At 50.4% G+C, this 16,673-nt stretch overlaps 4 protein-coding genes across 4 annotated transcripts; 2 read left to right on the top strand and 2 right to left on the bottom strand.

Annotated features, from left to right (window-relative positions):
• Positions 1-2,948: 2,948 nt before the first annotated feature.
• Positions 2,949-4,025, top strand: J4E82_001148 (uncharacterized protein; the record flags this gene model as incomplete). Its single annotated transcript, XM_051727465.1, has 1 exon — positions 2,949-4,025. The coding sequence occupies one exon, from the start codon at positions 2,949-2,951 to the stop codon at positions 4,023-4,025; it is 1,077 nt and encodes a 358-aa protein (XP_051592778.1).
• Positions 4,026-4,338: 313 nt separating this feature from the next.
• On the bottom strand, positions 4,339-7,056 carry J4E82_001147 (uncharacterized protein; the record flags this gene model as incomplete). The annotated part of the gene is made up of 4 exons (XM_051727464.1): positions 4,339-4,513; positions 4,564-6,452; positions 6,515-6,895; positions 7,012-7,056. The coding sequence occupies 4 exons, from the start codon at positions 7,054-7,056 to the stop codon at positions 4,339-4,341; spliced, it is 2,490 nt and encodes an 829-aa protein (XP_051592777.1).
• Positions 7,057-7,454: 398 nt separating this feature from the next.
• On the top strand, positions 7,455-8,112 carry J4E82_001146 (uncharacterized protein; the record flags this gene model as incomplete). Its single annotated transcript, XM_051727463.1, has 2 exons — positions 7,455-7,850; positions 7,900-8,112. The coding sequence occupies 2 exons, from the start codon at positions 7,455-7,457 to the stop codon at positions 8,110-8,112; spliced, it is 609 nt and encodes a 202-aa protein (XP_051592776.1).
• A 235-nt stretch (positions 8,113-8,347) lies between these two features.
• J4E82_001145 (uncharacterized protein) lies at positions 8,348-9,908 on the bottom strand (the record flags this gene model as incomplete). Its single annotated transcript, XM_051727462.1, has 2 exons — positions 8,348-8,772; positions 8,834-9,908. The coding sequence occupies 2 exons, from the start codon at positions 9,906-9,908 to the stop codon at positions 8,348-8,350; spliced, it is 1,500 nt and encodes a 499-aa protein (XP_051592775.1).
• Positions 9,909-16,673: the final 6,765 nt, after the last annotated feature.

The raw sequence follows: 16,673 nt of genomic DNA, 5'->3' as shown, positions 1-16,673 counted from the left end.
GTTTGGGTTTGAGACTTTATCCGTACACCCATCTTTCGGGCCTTCTGGAAAAGCAGTGGAACTTTTGGACGCCTTCGAGAAGTTCAGATGCGGAGGTGTGCGATACGGACAAGGGTGAATGGGACAACGGGGGACCATGTCAGGGACGATGTCGTGTTGGTGGTTGATGATGATGCTAATAGTCATCTGAGTCAAACCACTTCTGTCTTGTCATCCCGGGTATGGTGTGCATGGCTCTTTTGTAGGAGCTTAGTAGCAAGCCATGCCTCATAGCCTCGTCTTCACCGACCTTTGGGTGCGTTACACGTACATGTCTTCTAGAAGCTCAAACCCAACTCAACGCCGTTGAAATCACGTACTGCAGCCACGATCTCGAGTCGCCGACTATGTGATACGATGTTTTGACCAGTCAGCAAGAGCCATGGCTTGGATTATCTGATGATGAGAGTTGGAATGTACACGGCATCATTCCAGAAATCACCAGACTAGCGCTCAGTTTTATGCACGGCTCTGATCGCTGGTTGGTTCGCGTGCGCCAGGGCGTTCAATAGTGCCTGGCGTCTTAAGTTGTGATTGGTACGTTGGTCCTCACACGACGCCACAGACGGAATGACGGGAGTGCGCTCCGGTAACATTATTGGATAGTTGTGCTGCTTCAAGACAGTACAACGCGAACGCGGAGCATAAAATATGTGGCAATGACGTCTGAGTCCTTTCCTTTACAAGGGCCAAACTTGTATATTGGAACAAGGGTGTGCCATTGTTCCTGAGGCCTGAACGGAGCGCATGAATCGAGACATGGACATGTCTTTAGATTCGGTGATCGTTTAAGCTGAACGTATCTTATATCAACACGAACTCATCAGCCTCATCCTCTCCCCAGTCAACTAGCTCGCCATGCATCCAGTTCTCGTAATAACACTGTCCCACTACTGTGTACTCCGTCTCGTTTTCGCATCGTCTTAGGATTAAAGGAACCGTAGATCCATGTACGATACATATGCAATCGCCTGGGAGGATGGCGTTTGGACCAATACCAAATAACTGCTTGCGGCCGAGAAACAGTCGCTTATGCTCAAGTCTCAGGTTCGTATGATTGAATCGCTGCTTGTAGAGCTCTTCGCCAATGTCATCAGCCGAATGTGTATCAATGTAGTGCTCGTACATTGAAGTCAATTCTTCTGGAGTATATTGTAGTGACTCTCCAAGAGGCTGCTGGCCCGGATCGAGGCCAACAAGTACAGCGAAGACGCGTGCTTTAGCAAGCTGTGCTTTGGCGGGAGTATCGATATCCACTGTAGGCATGGACGCCCTTATATTGGACATCTCCTCGGCCAATCGCACATTTTCCAATCCACTATTTGCAAGCTCCTCACGCGTAACACATGACACAAATTGGACCGAGTCGATAACACGCCCTCGAACGACCAAGCGCATATCGTCTTCGTGTGTATTTCTAGCCGCTTGGTACAATCGTTCTTTGGCGGCGGCATATGGGAATTTTTGAGGGTCGCCAATTCTGTAACCTTGCCATTTGTCCTTCGCAGAAAAGGGGCCCATCCGCCAGTCTATCACCCAGGAAGGTATCTCGGCGTCTGCGCTGCCACGAACAAGCCCTAAAAATGGGAGGGAGCCAGTTTGACTTGCTATGTCTATGCAGAACTTCCGATATGCTTGTGCAATAGACAGGTTGTAGTTCGCAACAGCACGGGAGCCAGAATCGTCCTTTTGTAGAGCCAAAAATGCATAGATGGAGTCTCTTGGATCGCTTGCCTCACGTAGAGACGAGAGCCAGAACAGTACATCCAAAAAATCTCCGTATAAAGCTTTGTACTTAGGATCGCCCCGCAGCCACCTGCGTGCCGTATCGATGCTTAGAAAGCGATCAACTCCAATAGTGTGTTTTAACTCTGAGTACACGTCTTGAAGGTACGGGTCTGCGGAATATCTGATGATGAAGATTGTATGGTGAAGGATGTATAGATGAAATGGTGTCGATCCAAGAACAAGTGTAGGCTGAGTCGACAAAACGATCTCTTGGACGATCCAAGCTCGCTCGAAGTACGGGAGACCGAGGACCCAATCAACAGCTTTCATGTATTGTACTTTTGTATATGAGTATCGTAGCTCATCCTCTTGACGAAAGATAGCAAGTAGTCTACTTTCCAATCTCTTCATCGCAGGGCGATCCCAATCAACATCGAGCGATATACCACGTAGATTTTGTATCAAATCAAGTAGCACGGGCGTATGGTTAACAGATTTCCCAATCCACATCAGTGTGCGCTCCGCCTGTCCGTAGATTTGCTGCATAAGGGCAACCTGGTGACTCCGCTCATCCAAATCGCGTTGATTCACAGCAATCTGATCTATCCAAATTCTTCCGCTCGAACCAGGTTGTACCAATAATCCGTGAATATGGTTTAGAATATGCACGAGGTGCAGCGTGATCTTGAGAGACCCAGCACCGGCTATAGGAATGGATGCATAAGTGTTAGCATTTCCGTCAATGGCTCTAGGTTCCTCGTTGTCGTAATCGTTCCACGTGTAGGACAAGGCCTCGAACCGCGGTTTGTCTGCGAGATTCAATACTTCTATCTTATACGACGGCGCGTCTTTGGTGCCTGAGACGGCCAGCACTCTGATAGAACCAGGAGAAAGAGCTGAATATTGGTATGACGTCATATTCCAGGTAGCATGGCCGGTCCTCGTCCCGAAAGAAAGTTGCGCAGCGCAAAAGAAAGCCGAGAAAGATTCTGAACTGGCTCAAAGGATGTGTTGACGACAGATACTAGGATGAGATGAAGGTGGGGTTGGAAGAGCTGGTGCCCAGATGGAGGCCAGACACCGGGCCGTGTGTTAGCGCATTTAAGCCCCACTAAAATTTCTTTGCAACTTCGACATCTTCAACGCGCGGCAACCACGATCACGTCTCCATCTCAAACATCATGGCCGTCGACAACTCGCTGGAATCGCTACTCGCGACTCTGACTACGTCTATTCAATCCGCCACAGAGGCACTTCCAAATGATGATATCTTGCCACCAAAAGAGGGCATTTCACTACTGGACGTGAAGAATGAGCTGCTTCTGTCCTATCTACAGAACCTCGTTTTCCTTATCCTACTGAAGCTACGGTCGCGCAAGGGCAACCAGAAAGAGGCGAATCTTCATCCTCAAGATGAGGTCGTTCAAAAGCTCGTGGAGTTGAGGGTCTACCTCGAGAAGGGTGTGCGACCGCTTGAAAGCCGCCTGAAATACCAGATCGACAAGATTTTGAGAACCGCGGATGATGCCACACGACGCACCACTCAAGCCACAGCAAAGCCTGCGCAAAAACCAAGAAAGAGCAAGGCCGATACTGGATCCGATTCAGACGTCAGCGACGCCGAATCCAACGGCTCCGCACAAACCGAAGACGATGAAGACGAGATGGCTTACGGTCCCCGCCGTGCCCAAGTTACCCGCCAAAAGACTGAAGCGGCGCAAGAGCGTGCGCGCGAATCAGCAAAGGATGGCATTTACCGCCCACCCAAGATCACCCCAATGGCCATGCCAACACCCGAAGGTCGCGAAGCGCGCCGAGAACGCCGTCCAGGAAAGTCAGCCACTCTGGATGAATTCATCGCCACTGAGCTCTCTGGCGCACCAATTGCTGAGCCTAGTATCGGAAGCACGATCACGAACGGAGGTCGACACACGAAGTCTGAGCGTGAGCGTCGTGAAGAGAACGAGAGGCGCGAGTACGAAGAAGCCAACTTCACACGTCTGGCTCCTGATAGTAAGAAGGAGGCTGCGAAGAAGAAGGCAAGACAGCAGCGTAATGGTGGGTTTGGCGGCGAGGAATGGAGGACTTTGGGCGCTGGTATTGATCGTATTGAGCGTTTGACGCAGAAGAAGGGTGGCAACCTGGGGAGTTTGGAGAAGAGCAGGAAGAGGCCTGTTGGAGATGGTCCGAGGGGTTCTGGATCTGCTGCTGGAGATGCGTTTGAGAAGAGGAGGAAGGTCGTAGGAAGGTACAAGTGAGGAGTTTGATTACTTTGATCCTGCAACAAAGTCCAAGAGAGATAGCCTACACAATCGTCATCTGCCATGTATACACTGTGGCGAATGTTTTCATTCATATGTCATTACATTGGAGAATCGCTAAAACGCCTATTTTGATTCTCAATGGCATCTAGAATTGACGCCTGTACGACGCCTGTACGACGCCCATGACCTTGTTCCGTCGACGCCCATGCTATGCATTTCACTGTGGTAGTCCGTGCCAAATCCAGCGACCAAACCTGAAACGCCTGCAGATATATGCTGAATAGCTCTTTAAATAGCCTCCTCTCCTCTAGGCCAGATACCTATACGAATCGATCTGTGCTCCGTCTACACGCTCAAGGTACTCGCGCTCAATGAGCGATTCAATGCGCTTCTTGACCATGTTGACTTCGGGCTTGAATTGACCATTTAATTGGCCGAGTGTTTCAGACATGAGCTGTTGATGCGACAGCTCTTTACGTTGCCTGTTTCGTTGTTAGCATGATCTTTCTTGAAATATTCTAAGAATACTTACTTCATGATTCGGACAACTGCAGCCTCGATACAGAAGCCTCGCGAATCGTCATTCTTCTTCTCTGTCTCGCGTCGCTCGCGATCGCTTTCGACCTTGTTGCCGCCGCTGACAACACCAACCTTGATCTTGACGAACTTGCCCTGGAATCCTTCGTTGAAAGAAAATCGATCGGTAGGTTTGACATCCTTGGACATGGGCTCCTTGATCAAGATTCGCGTCTTGGGCGCTACAGCTAGCGACTGCAAGTTCCGAATCAGGTCACTCGGAGGAATGTTGGTCTGAGCTTGGATCTCTTCGAAAGTCAGGCGTTCGTCGGCACCAAGCTCGTTGAATAAGAGTAGGATGATCATGCCGTATGTCGATACGTTTAGATCATGGCGACGCTCCTTGAAGGATCCGTCCTTCTGAGCAACTTTGGGAAAGACAGCCTTGATGTCCGCCGATCCCATATTGGGTAGCCAAGTAAGTTGTCGTCCGGAGTGCTTTTGACTATAGAACTTCTCGAAACCGCGCTTGAGCTTGTCTACGACAACGGGGTAGTTGCACCGCGGTCGCTTGTCCTCTTCGTCGGCAGCTGCACCACCCATGGTCTCGAGAGGCCATGTCATGCTGGTCAACACGTTGATTGACAGCTCGATGCGCTTAGGATCCTTCTCGCCAAGACCTTCCACGTGCTTCTTGAAGCCAGCAGTAAGTTCCTCGGAAATAGTCATGTCCTTGAACATGGCCTCTAGCTTTAGGGTGAAGTTGTTGCCGAGCTCGATCTTCATCTTCGAAATCATCTGCTTTTCGACTTCATTGCTGATGGACTTGTTCATCAACAGACGTCGACACAAATGCTTCTTGTAATAACGCTCGAAGAGGTCTTTGTCCTGTACGTATCGTAGGAGGATAATGGCCTTCTCTAGGACAGCGTCAATCTCAGCCTCAGTCTTGCCCTTGATACCCTTCTTCATGTTTTCGTCGATGAAGAGGGAAATGTATTCAGATGATCGCGGGAATGTGACCGAGTTGATGAACTCGGAGAAACTCGCGGTCTGGGCTTGTTGCAGCAACGGATCGCACTCGAACGACTCGCGCCAAATCTTGTCAAAACGATCTTTGAGGGCAAGAACATCCTCGACCCATTTGATCGCAGCTACGGTCTGCTGGTTCAGACTCTTCTCTTGCGCCGGACCCTTGCTCTTGTCGGCGGAATCGGCGACCGGTGCAACAGCAGGTGCTTGCGATGCCGCGGTTGCGTCCTTGTTGATGTCTGAACCCATTTCGACAATGCGCTGTTGGATGGCTCGGGTAGTCTCGAGCTTCTTCTCGTCTACTCGCTTGTTCAGATCATAGATGAGGTTCAGCTCTTCTAGCCTGTGGTTATCGATCATGAAGCGTACGCCGCTTTCCATCTCCACAAGCTCGTGTATCCGGTTCTTGATCAGCTCATCCTCTACGACTTTCTGAATCTTGGGCCCGGTACTTTCCAAAAGTGTCTGTTTGCAACGCTCGTCTTCTTCGTAGATCCTGCGTCGGGCGTGTTTACAATATGCGCCAGCATGTGAATCGCGGAGCAGGAGCTCCGACTCTCCATGGTAAAACACCCTACTGGTCTCCAAATACTCTTTCTCAAAAGACGTGTTGTATAGTCGCTGCTCTTCTGCCTCGACCTCGCCCTCATGTAGACCCTCCAACATCCACACACAAGACTTGATGAGCTGCTTATCGATGACGTCGCCATCGCGTTCCATCTGTATCTGGTCGAGGATGATGTGGTTCAGCAGGCTGAGTATCGCTCGAGCGTCGGTCGGGGAGATTCGAGAGTTGAGGATTTCGTCGCGGAACAGGACCATGGCGGCGTTGTAGATGGACGGCCGCCTATGGTCTGCACAATAGACACGATCCTTGAACGGGTCCACGTTAGCCATTGTCCTCTGCTTCAATACTCGAAGGCGTGTCATCTTACCATGTACATGAGCACATCTGCTAGCATGCTCGTGCAGATCTGGTGGTCGCTCCATGCCCCCTTCAATCCTTTCAAGAACTTCTCGCCAGCCACACGTCGCTCATTCGGTGTAGTTCCCCCAACACTCTGCGCGTCGACAAGCAGATTCGGCGAGAGCAGTTGCGAGATTTGGGCTCGAACCTCGGTGCTCAGCCAGTTTCGCTCGAATTCGTGGACCTTTTCGTAGAGGGCCTCACCCTTCTTCTTCAAGACGATGCGGTAGGCGTGGCGGTAAAGTTCCTCGTACGATAGCTTGGACGCATTCTTTGTGTGGATTTCTCGAAAAGCGGCTTCGATGGTAGCCCAGGTGTTCTCGAAATCGATCTCGTCACCGTGTAGGCCCTGCGAGAATGACATTGTCAGTTGAGTCTACAAAGTGGATGGTACATTTGGGACAGTGAGGTTGAGCGGCGAAGACTTAAGGCGCGACGAAAGTGAAGGTGAATGGCAATACATACCCTCCTCGGCGGCCGTATCCGCTGTCTGCCTCGCCCTGCGATCATGGTTGCTCCTGCCTCCTCTTGTTGGTGTGAATCAGAGCTTCAAGGCTCGGTGTGGGTTGAGTTGAGGGAGGCTGATGGTGAGGCCTGGTGCGGTATAGACGCAGTCAAAACAAGGGTATATCAGTGAGACATCCGAGCGCTAAAACACAGTACAGCGAAGGTGACGACAAAGGAATGGCACATGTGGCGGCCGACGCGAGTGATGGTGAGGTTCAGGTCTCGGACTTGTTGCGGGCGGCTGGTCCCCGCTGAACGGAAGCACGCCGTCGTCATGGCTTGGCACTCGGTCAATTATTCTTTGCCCGTCGCACTGCCGTTCGTCATACTTGATACCTCGTCATACCCACCATCTTTGTATATCGCTGTCTTTTGAGTCATTCTCATCAGAAATACCCGCCATGCGCTCCTCTTCTTCTTTGTTGCGCGGCATTGTCCGAAGCACTGCGCCTTCGACTGCACGACTTTCCCACGCCGAGCGAATCCCAGCGCCCGCAAAGCGCCTCTTTCACACACCGCGAACGTCAGCTGCCATACGCCCTTCGCCGATACTATCACGAGCGCGTGTACCCCCCACAGTCCGCTTTGAGTCAAATGAAGCTTCTCCAACATCGACCACTGCGCCGGACTCACGACTAGAACGCGAACAAGTCCCGTCATACGAACTCACCTTCACATGCAACGTCTGCAAGACACGGTCGTCGCATCGCTTGTCTAAACAAGGATACCATCATGGAACTGTCTTGATCCAATGTCCGGGCTGCAAGAACAGGCATCTGATTGCAGATCATCTCAAGGTATGATGAAAGAATACACGAACTGGCGGTGCAGTCTAACAGTCACCAGGTATTCTCAGATAAATCCGTCACAATCGAAGACCTTATGCGGGAGAAAGGCAGCCTAGTCAAGAGAGGCTCTCTGAGTGCAGAAGGCGACGTTGAATTCTGGGACGACGGCAGCACCACTCCCCGCTCTGCACAATTCCACGCCGAATCGAAACCTAAGGGCGACAACCGCCTCGCCGAGCAGCCCGATCCATCGAAGCCCTCGCAAGACTAAACGTTACGCATCCGAGATAGACGCATACACCTAGCGGCATATTCGATTATCCGTACAACATCTGGCAGCCTGTATAATATTGTTTGAATACCACTCAGGAGTTTTCGTTCCAAATCAAGAAGTCCAGGTTACTAAGTACAGTTCAATCACGCATAGCCCCGGCATCATTTTGTCTGCGCGCGCAAAGAAGTTCTACAGTGTCGCTAGGATTACTTCCGCCGAAGACCTCGCTTCCTTACAATAGCATATCTACATCCACCGCCTCCCGTCTCTTTACCTCGAGTTTCACCATCGGATCGACGACCTTGTATACACCCAATTGTAGTGACCCTACCTCATACCCCTCTGCAAGCTGGATGTCGTACTTGAGCAGTATATGAGCCACGGCGAGTTTCAACTCATTAGCCGCAAAAAATCGTCCTGGGCATAGGTGGCGACCACCGCCAAAGACACTGAACTCTGAGCCGGACTGGACAAATTGACTAGTTTTATCGCCTGCTTCACGCTTGCGCAAGAAGCGGTAGCCGTCAAATTCGTCCGGGTCGGGATAAACGGCGGGATCCCATAGATTTGTAGAGTCGACCATAACGTGCGAGCCAGCAGGTATCCTTTGGCCGCTCGGGAGTATTACGTCTTTCAGGACTACGCGCTCGAGGCCCACTGGGTCGGAGTATATGTTAGCTTTGACATGAAACATAAATGAAGACGATGGAGAACGTACCCAAGGGAGCGGATCGTCGTTGCGACTCTTTCAGGATGCTGTCTAGAAGGACCATGGCAGATGTGGCAGCGACTGATACCCCGTGTGTGGAGATTTGTTGCGATATCTCTTCTCTCAATGGCTCGATGAGCTCAGGATGCTCGGCTAGATCGATCAAGACCTGGCGGAAAAGCTCACTCGTTGTGAACAGTGCAGCCATTGCGAGGGACAACTGCACATCGCCTGCTTCCATTTTCCCACCCGATGCAGTTTGTGTCCATGCAAGTGCGTCGTTATATCGTGGCGGTGATTTACCTTCCAAATTCGCCTTCTCAACTTCTTGTCGCCTTTTTACAAGTACCTCGTTCATGATATCGCGGGCTTGAACGACATACTTGCGACAAGCAGTCGCGTTGGGAAGGAATTTTTGCACCATGGGTCTTGACCAAGCGGGATATCCATGGAGCTCGTTCACAGCAGAGAAGTAAGCGGCGACGTAGCCCTGTACGACGTCCAACCACTGCGCATCATCGCTCTTTTCCGGACCAACGAAGACTGAAGACGCGACGCGGGCGATGATACCAGTGGTGTCCATTTGCCAATCGATCGCATGCCAGACTTTGTCGTTTCCCCAATGAACTTCAAGAGCTTTTACCGCACTCTTATTCATGGTAGGCATCAGACTATCGTTTTGGCCTAATTTGGTCTTGATCACGTCCATGAGCATGTCGCCAGAGTGTAGAAGAGTCAGTCCTTCGAAACCAGGAAAGTCTGAGTAAAACTCTTGCCGCACAAGCTCTCTGTGGTCGAGGTCTTTGTTGGATTTCACCCAGCTGGTGAGTGACGACGGAAGTACGATCTTGCGGCCATTGGGAATGGCAAGGGTGACGGGGCCATGGTGTTTGGCGAGGCCTTGGGTGATCAACGTAGCGGCATTTGTGCTGTATTCGCGATTTGCCTTACGACTGAAGGAATCGATGAGGTGGCTATTGACGATGGGGAAGACCGGTCGACGTCTTGAGCGAAGAACGTATGCGCTAGTCAAAATGATCGCAAACGTCCACGTATGGACACTGAAGAGGATCTCTAGAAGCATACCTATTCGAGTACGACAAGGTAGCCCAAGGATTAGAAAGGAAAGAAGACTAGGTAATTTATGAAATCATGCTGGAGACCTTTAAAAGCAACAGGGAGGCTCTCTGGTTACGCAATATGAAGCAGAATGACTCATTATGAATACAGAAGCAGTACTTGAGTACGACAATTGGAAACAAGGGGCGATTCGGCGAGGCGGTATTCCTCTACGACGAGATTCTGGCGAGGAGTAACAAAAACATGTACATGGCAGCCAGCCATGCCATGGAGCAAAAACGAACAAAAAACATACAACAGCGGGGATTCGCTAGTGGTCACCCACCTAACTACTAATCCGCCGGTATCCTGCTTGTATATGGCTGAGCGGACGGGAAGCCTAATTCTCAAGATCCTATGGTCGTATGTGCTCGTTCTATTGGATCAATCAGCTTACATTGCACTTCTTTTGTTCAACTAACGACATCGCTACGTACACTGCTTCGACAGCGCTGCTTATGGACGGAGTCTACACGCTTCTCTCGCTTCTAGTTATCACTTACTAGACCAAGTTCTTACCCAGCCTTTGGGCCATTCAATTGCAGAGATCGTGTACCTAGCCAGAGCAGCCAGCTGGCTCTGTTACACTGATGAAAGTTCTATGTCGTGCCCTACGACCAGGCTTGTGGGCTGCTTGACCTGATAGGTATATCGAGGTATGCACACATCAGAACACCAGAAGATTGCTACGCATGGTGACAGTGCGCAAAAAAGTAGGGTTTGCGATACGATTCAAGACATTCAAGATGCATGACCATAGTGCGATCGGCCATGGCCCTGCAACATCTTGTCTCTATCCATACATGCGTAGAACTGCTCACGGTGGTGCTCCGGTTGCTTCCGCTCAAGACCTCAGTAGGAACTCGCTACTAGTCGCTGTCCTATTGCTAGTCCGCCCATGCACTGCTTGGATATGGCAGCCTCAATCATAACGCATCCAGTAGGAATGATATGAAAATCAGGCAACAAGGCTGTAAAAACCATTGCTAATTGCAAGGATCTCAGTAAACACGACTGTGGGGGCGCAATTGGCTTGGCACAAGCTACGTGCCTTTCGTATGGCTGATTATGGTTGATCCCACCAGCCGTGCGGGCTGAATGGCTGTGTTTTCAGGCAAAGGCTGCCGAACTTTAACGTGCAGCCTGCACCCACCCTCTCATCTTTAGCCACCAAAATCAATATTCTCGAGGGCGCAGCCCATCTGCTGGTTGGACGGCGTGAATATCCGGTGAGAACGTTCTTGCTGGAGGACCTCTGCCAAGGCCGCGAATACCTGTTGGCTGCTCGCATGCGCCTGCAGTCTGGACCCGCCACCGTTTCCAGTCACAAAGCTAGAGCGAAAGGGTGAGAATCTCTGTGCAGACGGAGGTTTCATTCCCAGCTGCGGCTGGCTGTGGCTGGCTGCGGGCGGGCGTGAGTGGTCAGGCGATGAAAACAGATGGTGACGCGGGTTCGATATGCTCGGGTACGTCATGGGAGACGCGTTCAAGGAGACCTTACAAAGGGCATGCAGGTACAGGTGAAGCCACTCGGAAGGATTCGAAAGTCCCAGCACTAGATTTCGGTGCGGCCCATGTCAGCCACTGAGCCGCACAGGTTATGTACATCTCCTCCTCGAAGCATCACTGATTGGAATTTAACTCATCTATATCTTTTGCTAAATTACTCCGGCACTAGTTATCTTGCGAAACTCCTGTTTTCCCCATATACTGTGGCTGGTGAAATCTGCAAGGGCTGTTCCTACCATTCACAACGCTGGGAGTGTTCTGATGGCAGACGCTGAGGTACCTGCCAGTGGGGCACCTCAACCGATTCACATCAGGAATGAGGCCGAGTAATATATCCTCCACACGGTTCCCATGTTTCTTACTGACCAAACAGTGTCGGCTCGAGATATCCACTGAACGGCGTTACGGAACAAGATGTCATCTCATTCTACGACACATACGAATTACCTATCGAAAGAGATGTGTTCATTCGAGGAGTTCTTGTCCTCCGTCATCAAGCCTCCATTGAATCGCGGTTCAGAAAATTAGCGAAGTCTTCCCCGGAAGCCCCTATTGGCACCGAGTTGCGTATAGGCACATGGAAATACACGAGACTTGAGATTGAAGTCTTGTACAATGCCTGGACAAGAGGGAAGATAGAGACACTGAAAAACCTCTCGAGACTCCATCGGCTCTTAATAGTAGCCTGTATCTACGCCGCAATAACGCAGTAAGTCTCTGCACCCCTCTGATCTCGGCACGAGGTTGATTATATGACAGAGGTTGGGACCAGGCTGCTATGGCGGGTAAGTCTATCGCTCGAAGTTGAGGATCGCAAGACTAATCTGATGGAAGGTGCTGCTATCGACGTCATGGCAGATCTCGGTAGACCTACAACGAACACAACATTATCTGAATCTGAAAATAGCACTGAAGCATCCAAAATCGACCTCAATCATAACCTGTGGCTTCTTGGGGTCACAGTCGGAGTTCCGTTCTTCGCTGGAGCTGTCCTAGGTTTAATCATCACCGATCCCATAGCAAGAATACTGCGTTTCGGTCGCCGCGGTGCGATCTGCGTCGCGGGCATCTTCAGCTTTATATCAGTCGTGGGATCTGCATCAATTCACAAATGGGAGCATCTGCTGGGATTTAGAATCCTGTTAGGTGCAGGCATGGCAGGGAAAGCATCAATCGTACCGATACTGCTGTCAGAGACGTCGCCGAAGAATGTTCGCGGTATCCTTCTTGTTTTCTGGCAATTGTTCGTTGCCTTTGGGCTGTTCTCTGGGTCTATCGCCAACTTGAGTGTTTATAAACTCAACACTCATGCGAGTTGGCGGTATATGTTTGTTGCAGCTTGCATACCTGCGCTGCTCTTGCTCTCATTAATTCTGTTCTCACCCGGTAAGTTCCTTTCCACTTTCCACAGCAACAATGCAGAGCTGACCTCTACAAATAGAATCTCCACGTTGGCTTTTGAAAGAGAGTGGAGCCAACGAAGGTCATGAGAATGCTGATCTCCGCAGACACAACCTTGTTCGGAAAGCTTTCCTTGCTCTTCTTGACTTGCGGGGTGAGCCAGTTCCTATACTAGTGGCTGGCGAACTTTATCTGCTGCATACGCGCTTGATCGAGGAACAACGTCGCCTTGAGAAGGACCTACCAGGAATATTCCCAGCGCCAGCTCCGCTCAACGATGCTGATCGACCTCACATCGCTCTTATCGAGCATATTAGTTGGCGATCTCGAGTGCAGTTGATGTTCTTCAAGCGTGGCTCAACGAGACGCGCACATCTAGCCGCTGCCGCTGTTATGATCTCACAACAGTTGTGCGGTATTAACCTACTAGGATTTCTCGCTGATACATTTTTTAAGTATTCTATCTTTCACAACAGCGAAAATATTTCAACGGGTCAGAAACAGGTATTACTGGGTTCATCGGTCGCCTTGATGGGTGTGAACTTTATTAGCACGATCGGTGCTTTATTCTTCATCGATCGAGGCAACGGAAGAAGAACGCTTCTCAACTGGTCGTTCCCATGTATGGCAATCTCCTTGTTGGGTTCGGCTCTCGTCCTCTCGGGGTCTCATGGCGAACTCAGCAGCGGCGTCATTGCTGGACACTATACCTTTCTCATACTCTTCATAACAGCCTACTCAGTAGGTGAGGGCCCTGCAGCTTTCGTCGTATCCGCAGAGGTATTCCCTCTTGTGAATCGGGAGCTTGGTATGAGTCTCGCCGTTTTCTGGAACTTCCTAGGCGCTGGCCTTCTGGCTGTAGTGGCGCCGGCTCTTTGGAAGGCCCTCGGCCAGCAAGGCGTCTTGCTACTTTTCGTGGGAACCAACTTGTTTGCGTGGTTCATCTGTAACTGGCTTGTGCCAAATACAGGCAACGAAGACCTAGAAGATGTCTTTGAGCAACTCGAAGTCGAAACGGGATTTCTCCTTCAGTACACGCTTAGTACTCTATTTAGAAGGGTGACCAAGCCTCTGGAATGGTGTTTGCATCTTGGATCCAAATCGTGGACCAACTGTGGGTATGGAAGGAAGCTCAGATCGCGTAGAGCCGAGTTTCTTGAGCATCAAAGGAGAAACGGTTCCACCAGACCGACTGAAGAGCACAGAAGTGAAGGTTTAGAAATGATGCAAGGACAGTAGATCGTGCCAGAGAGAGCTTCGTAGTGAAGTAAGAGCGATAGGTTCAGGATAGTGTAATTGCAGTGACCTTTTAACCTACACCATCTCAATATCCGAGGTGAGGTCCAACGTTTTAATGCAATGTACGTTCTTAGTATCCCCTGTCGGATTTGCTTTCCTGTATGAATGCATCTTCCACCTCCAACATACTAACGTTGCGACTGTGAGGGGTATTGAGATGACAAAGTAAAGCCAGAATTGATTGGAGACAAGGAGATCGTGAGAGTGGGAGTCAAAGTCCACGAGGTTCATGCCAAACATGGTCTGCAGGATGCTCAGCTTCAGGCCAACTAGCGATTGTGGTGCCAGACTTACCGCGACAAAAGAAAACGGCAGATAAAGCGACGTTACCAACGTAATAGCACGAATTGCTACGGAGTCTTCGCGTGCAGATCTCGCCATCACGAGGGTGTTCCTGCTCTGACTCTGAGCGAGCTGTTGGTGCCCTAGGTTCAATGAGTCTAGAACTGACTGTGCAGTTGACTGGCATCGCTTGTGAAGGTAAAGAGACTGAGTTTTGTACGACTGTGCCTCTTTACGGAAGTCACATACTGCCGAGTGGACTGCAGCAATCGAAACATCGTTCTTTCTGTCTGTATCCTGGAAGACGCTGCATAAGCTTTGAAGATCTACAGTTACCTCCACAAATGAGGTGAGTAGTGGCTCCAGCGGAAGTAGGCCTCTTTCGACTGTGCGGACTTGCTTCAGGGTATTGAAGCTGACATATGGTTGCTCAAACGAAGTGCACGCAGATTTCGTGTCCTGTTGCTCTGTCAGCTCGTTTCTTACAGTCATGTTCCTGTCAAAGAGTCACACACCAGTTCCAACAATAAGGTCTCGTGATATTTAAGGTAGCTCTTCCATGAGTAAAGATGAGTAGAGACCAGTATGGAATGGACCAACATTGGATTTGCTAATACTGTCGATCGCACTGCTGTCTGCTGCAAAGCTTTCTGTAAATGGCACTTGAACTGGGCCGCAGGACTTGGACTGATAATGAAGATTGTTGATTGCGCTGTTATACGATTGTGGACGTGGTATATGCCCGTGTGTCGAATACGCCAAGGGTTGCCGCGCTTAACTTTTTTTTCTTCGGCATACTTATAAATCCACCCGAATTCTGACGTTTTCATTTAGTAATGCTTCCCAATAGTCGGAAGACGGGAATCAAACTTACCTACTTTGTCGGCTGTTTCCACTAACCGCGATGAGCCTGTGAAGCCCTCCTCAGTCGGCAAATATCGATCGCGAAAACACGATAGTAAATGCAAGAATCCGACGCTGAGGCTGTACTGTTCCATGAGCAGGACGATCATGTCCGAGCTTACATTGACTGGTGCCCACGTATCCTTCTGGTGCAGAGAGCTGGCCTAATCAGCGAACCCTGATTGTGCAAGTGAGCATAGGGTGTACCTACTATATCTCCACAGAAGCTGTTTGATGCGAAGCTGTCGGTGCGCTAGTGCAAAAGTATTGTGATAACTGAGATTCGCTTGTGAAATTATGTGTTGTTGGAGTCAAACCCGTTGTCGGATCAAAGCGAGTGTACTCTATCAGGTGGTCCTCACTAGCTCTCGAGAATTGATTATCGTCATATAAGACAGCTGCTCGCACTCTTGAAGCTGACAAAGCAAGAGAACCAGCATCAATTGTATGATGGCTGGTGTGCTCAGTATTAAAAGTGTTGGTGGACATGACGCTTAACAAAGAGGAATGGAAAGGATATGGCGGCAAAATGCATGTTGCTGGTCTCGCAGTATATCTATTGTACTTCCGGGCTCGTTTACTGGAGCGGGCGAGACTAACTTCAGCCTTCTCCCCTCAAGCCCAGCCTAATTGGACGATTCATCATTGCTGACAACACGGAATCTCAGCCTTTCGCTTTGCTGCAATTTCACCCCTCATTAGCTTCACCGGCGACAAGTCACGTCCTGCAGTATGACTTACTTCCATTCTTTCTATGACACTGATCAGCCTAGTCTGAGCCTGGTTCGTATCTGCGGGACCTACCTCTGTGAGGTTTTCAGGCGCTTCAAACTTGAAATGCCCATCGTCTGTCTCGATGATGTTGAAATTTACGTGAGCGCCGAACCTCTCCTTGAGGAATTTCAGTAGTCCTTCGCGACTGTGATAGCGATCAGAGATCACAAGTTGTACCATCTTGGAAGTGCGGGCGAGACTGACACAAGGCAGATTGGTGCCTGGGCGGTGCCCTTTATACCCCGTAGATCGCCATGCAAGGAAACGTATACTTGCTGGCGCAATTCTACAGGCCAGATAGACACTTCCGTCTGACTTTCGCCTGAAGGCTGGCAGGCAGAGGGCTGTGTTTACAGCACGCGAGGCCACGGCCGGCAACTTGGATGCGGAGCTGGATGTGTGTGGCACCAGCAAGGTTCGCGCTTCCGCGGGCGCACTAAGCACGATCAGTGCGGCAGCTAGGCAGGCTGGCACTGCTGTCCACGGCGCATCACATGCTCGTTACGTGCGCAGTTGCCTGCAAGTATGTCCACTGCCCATAATCTTTCTCCGCTTGTTCATT

The sequence above is a fragment of the Alternaria postmessia genome (assembly GCF_024291825.1).
Source record: "Alternaria postmessia strain BMP 2775 chromosome Unknown scaffold_4, whole genome shotgun sequence".
Taxonomy (NCBI): domain Eukaryota; kingdom Fungi; phylum Ascomycota; class Dothideomycetes; order Pleosporales; family Pleosporaceae; genus Alternaria; species Alternaria postmessia.
Note: the sequence above shows the minus strand (reverse complement) of the source record. Positions and strands in the feature narration are given on the sequence as shown.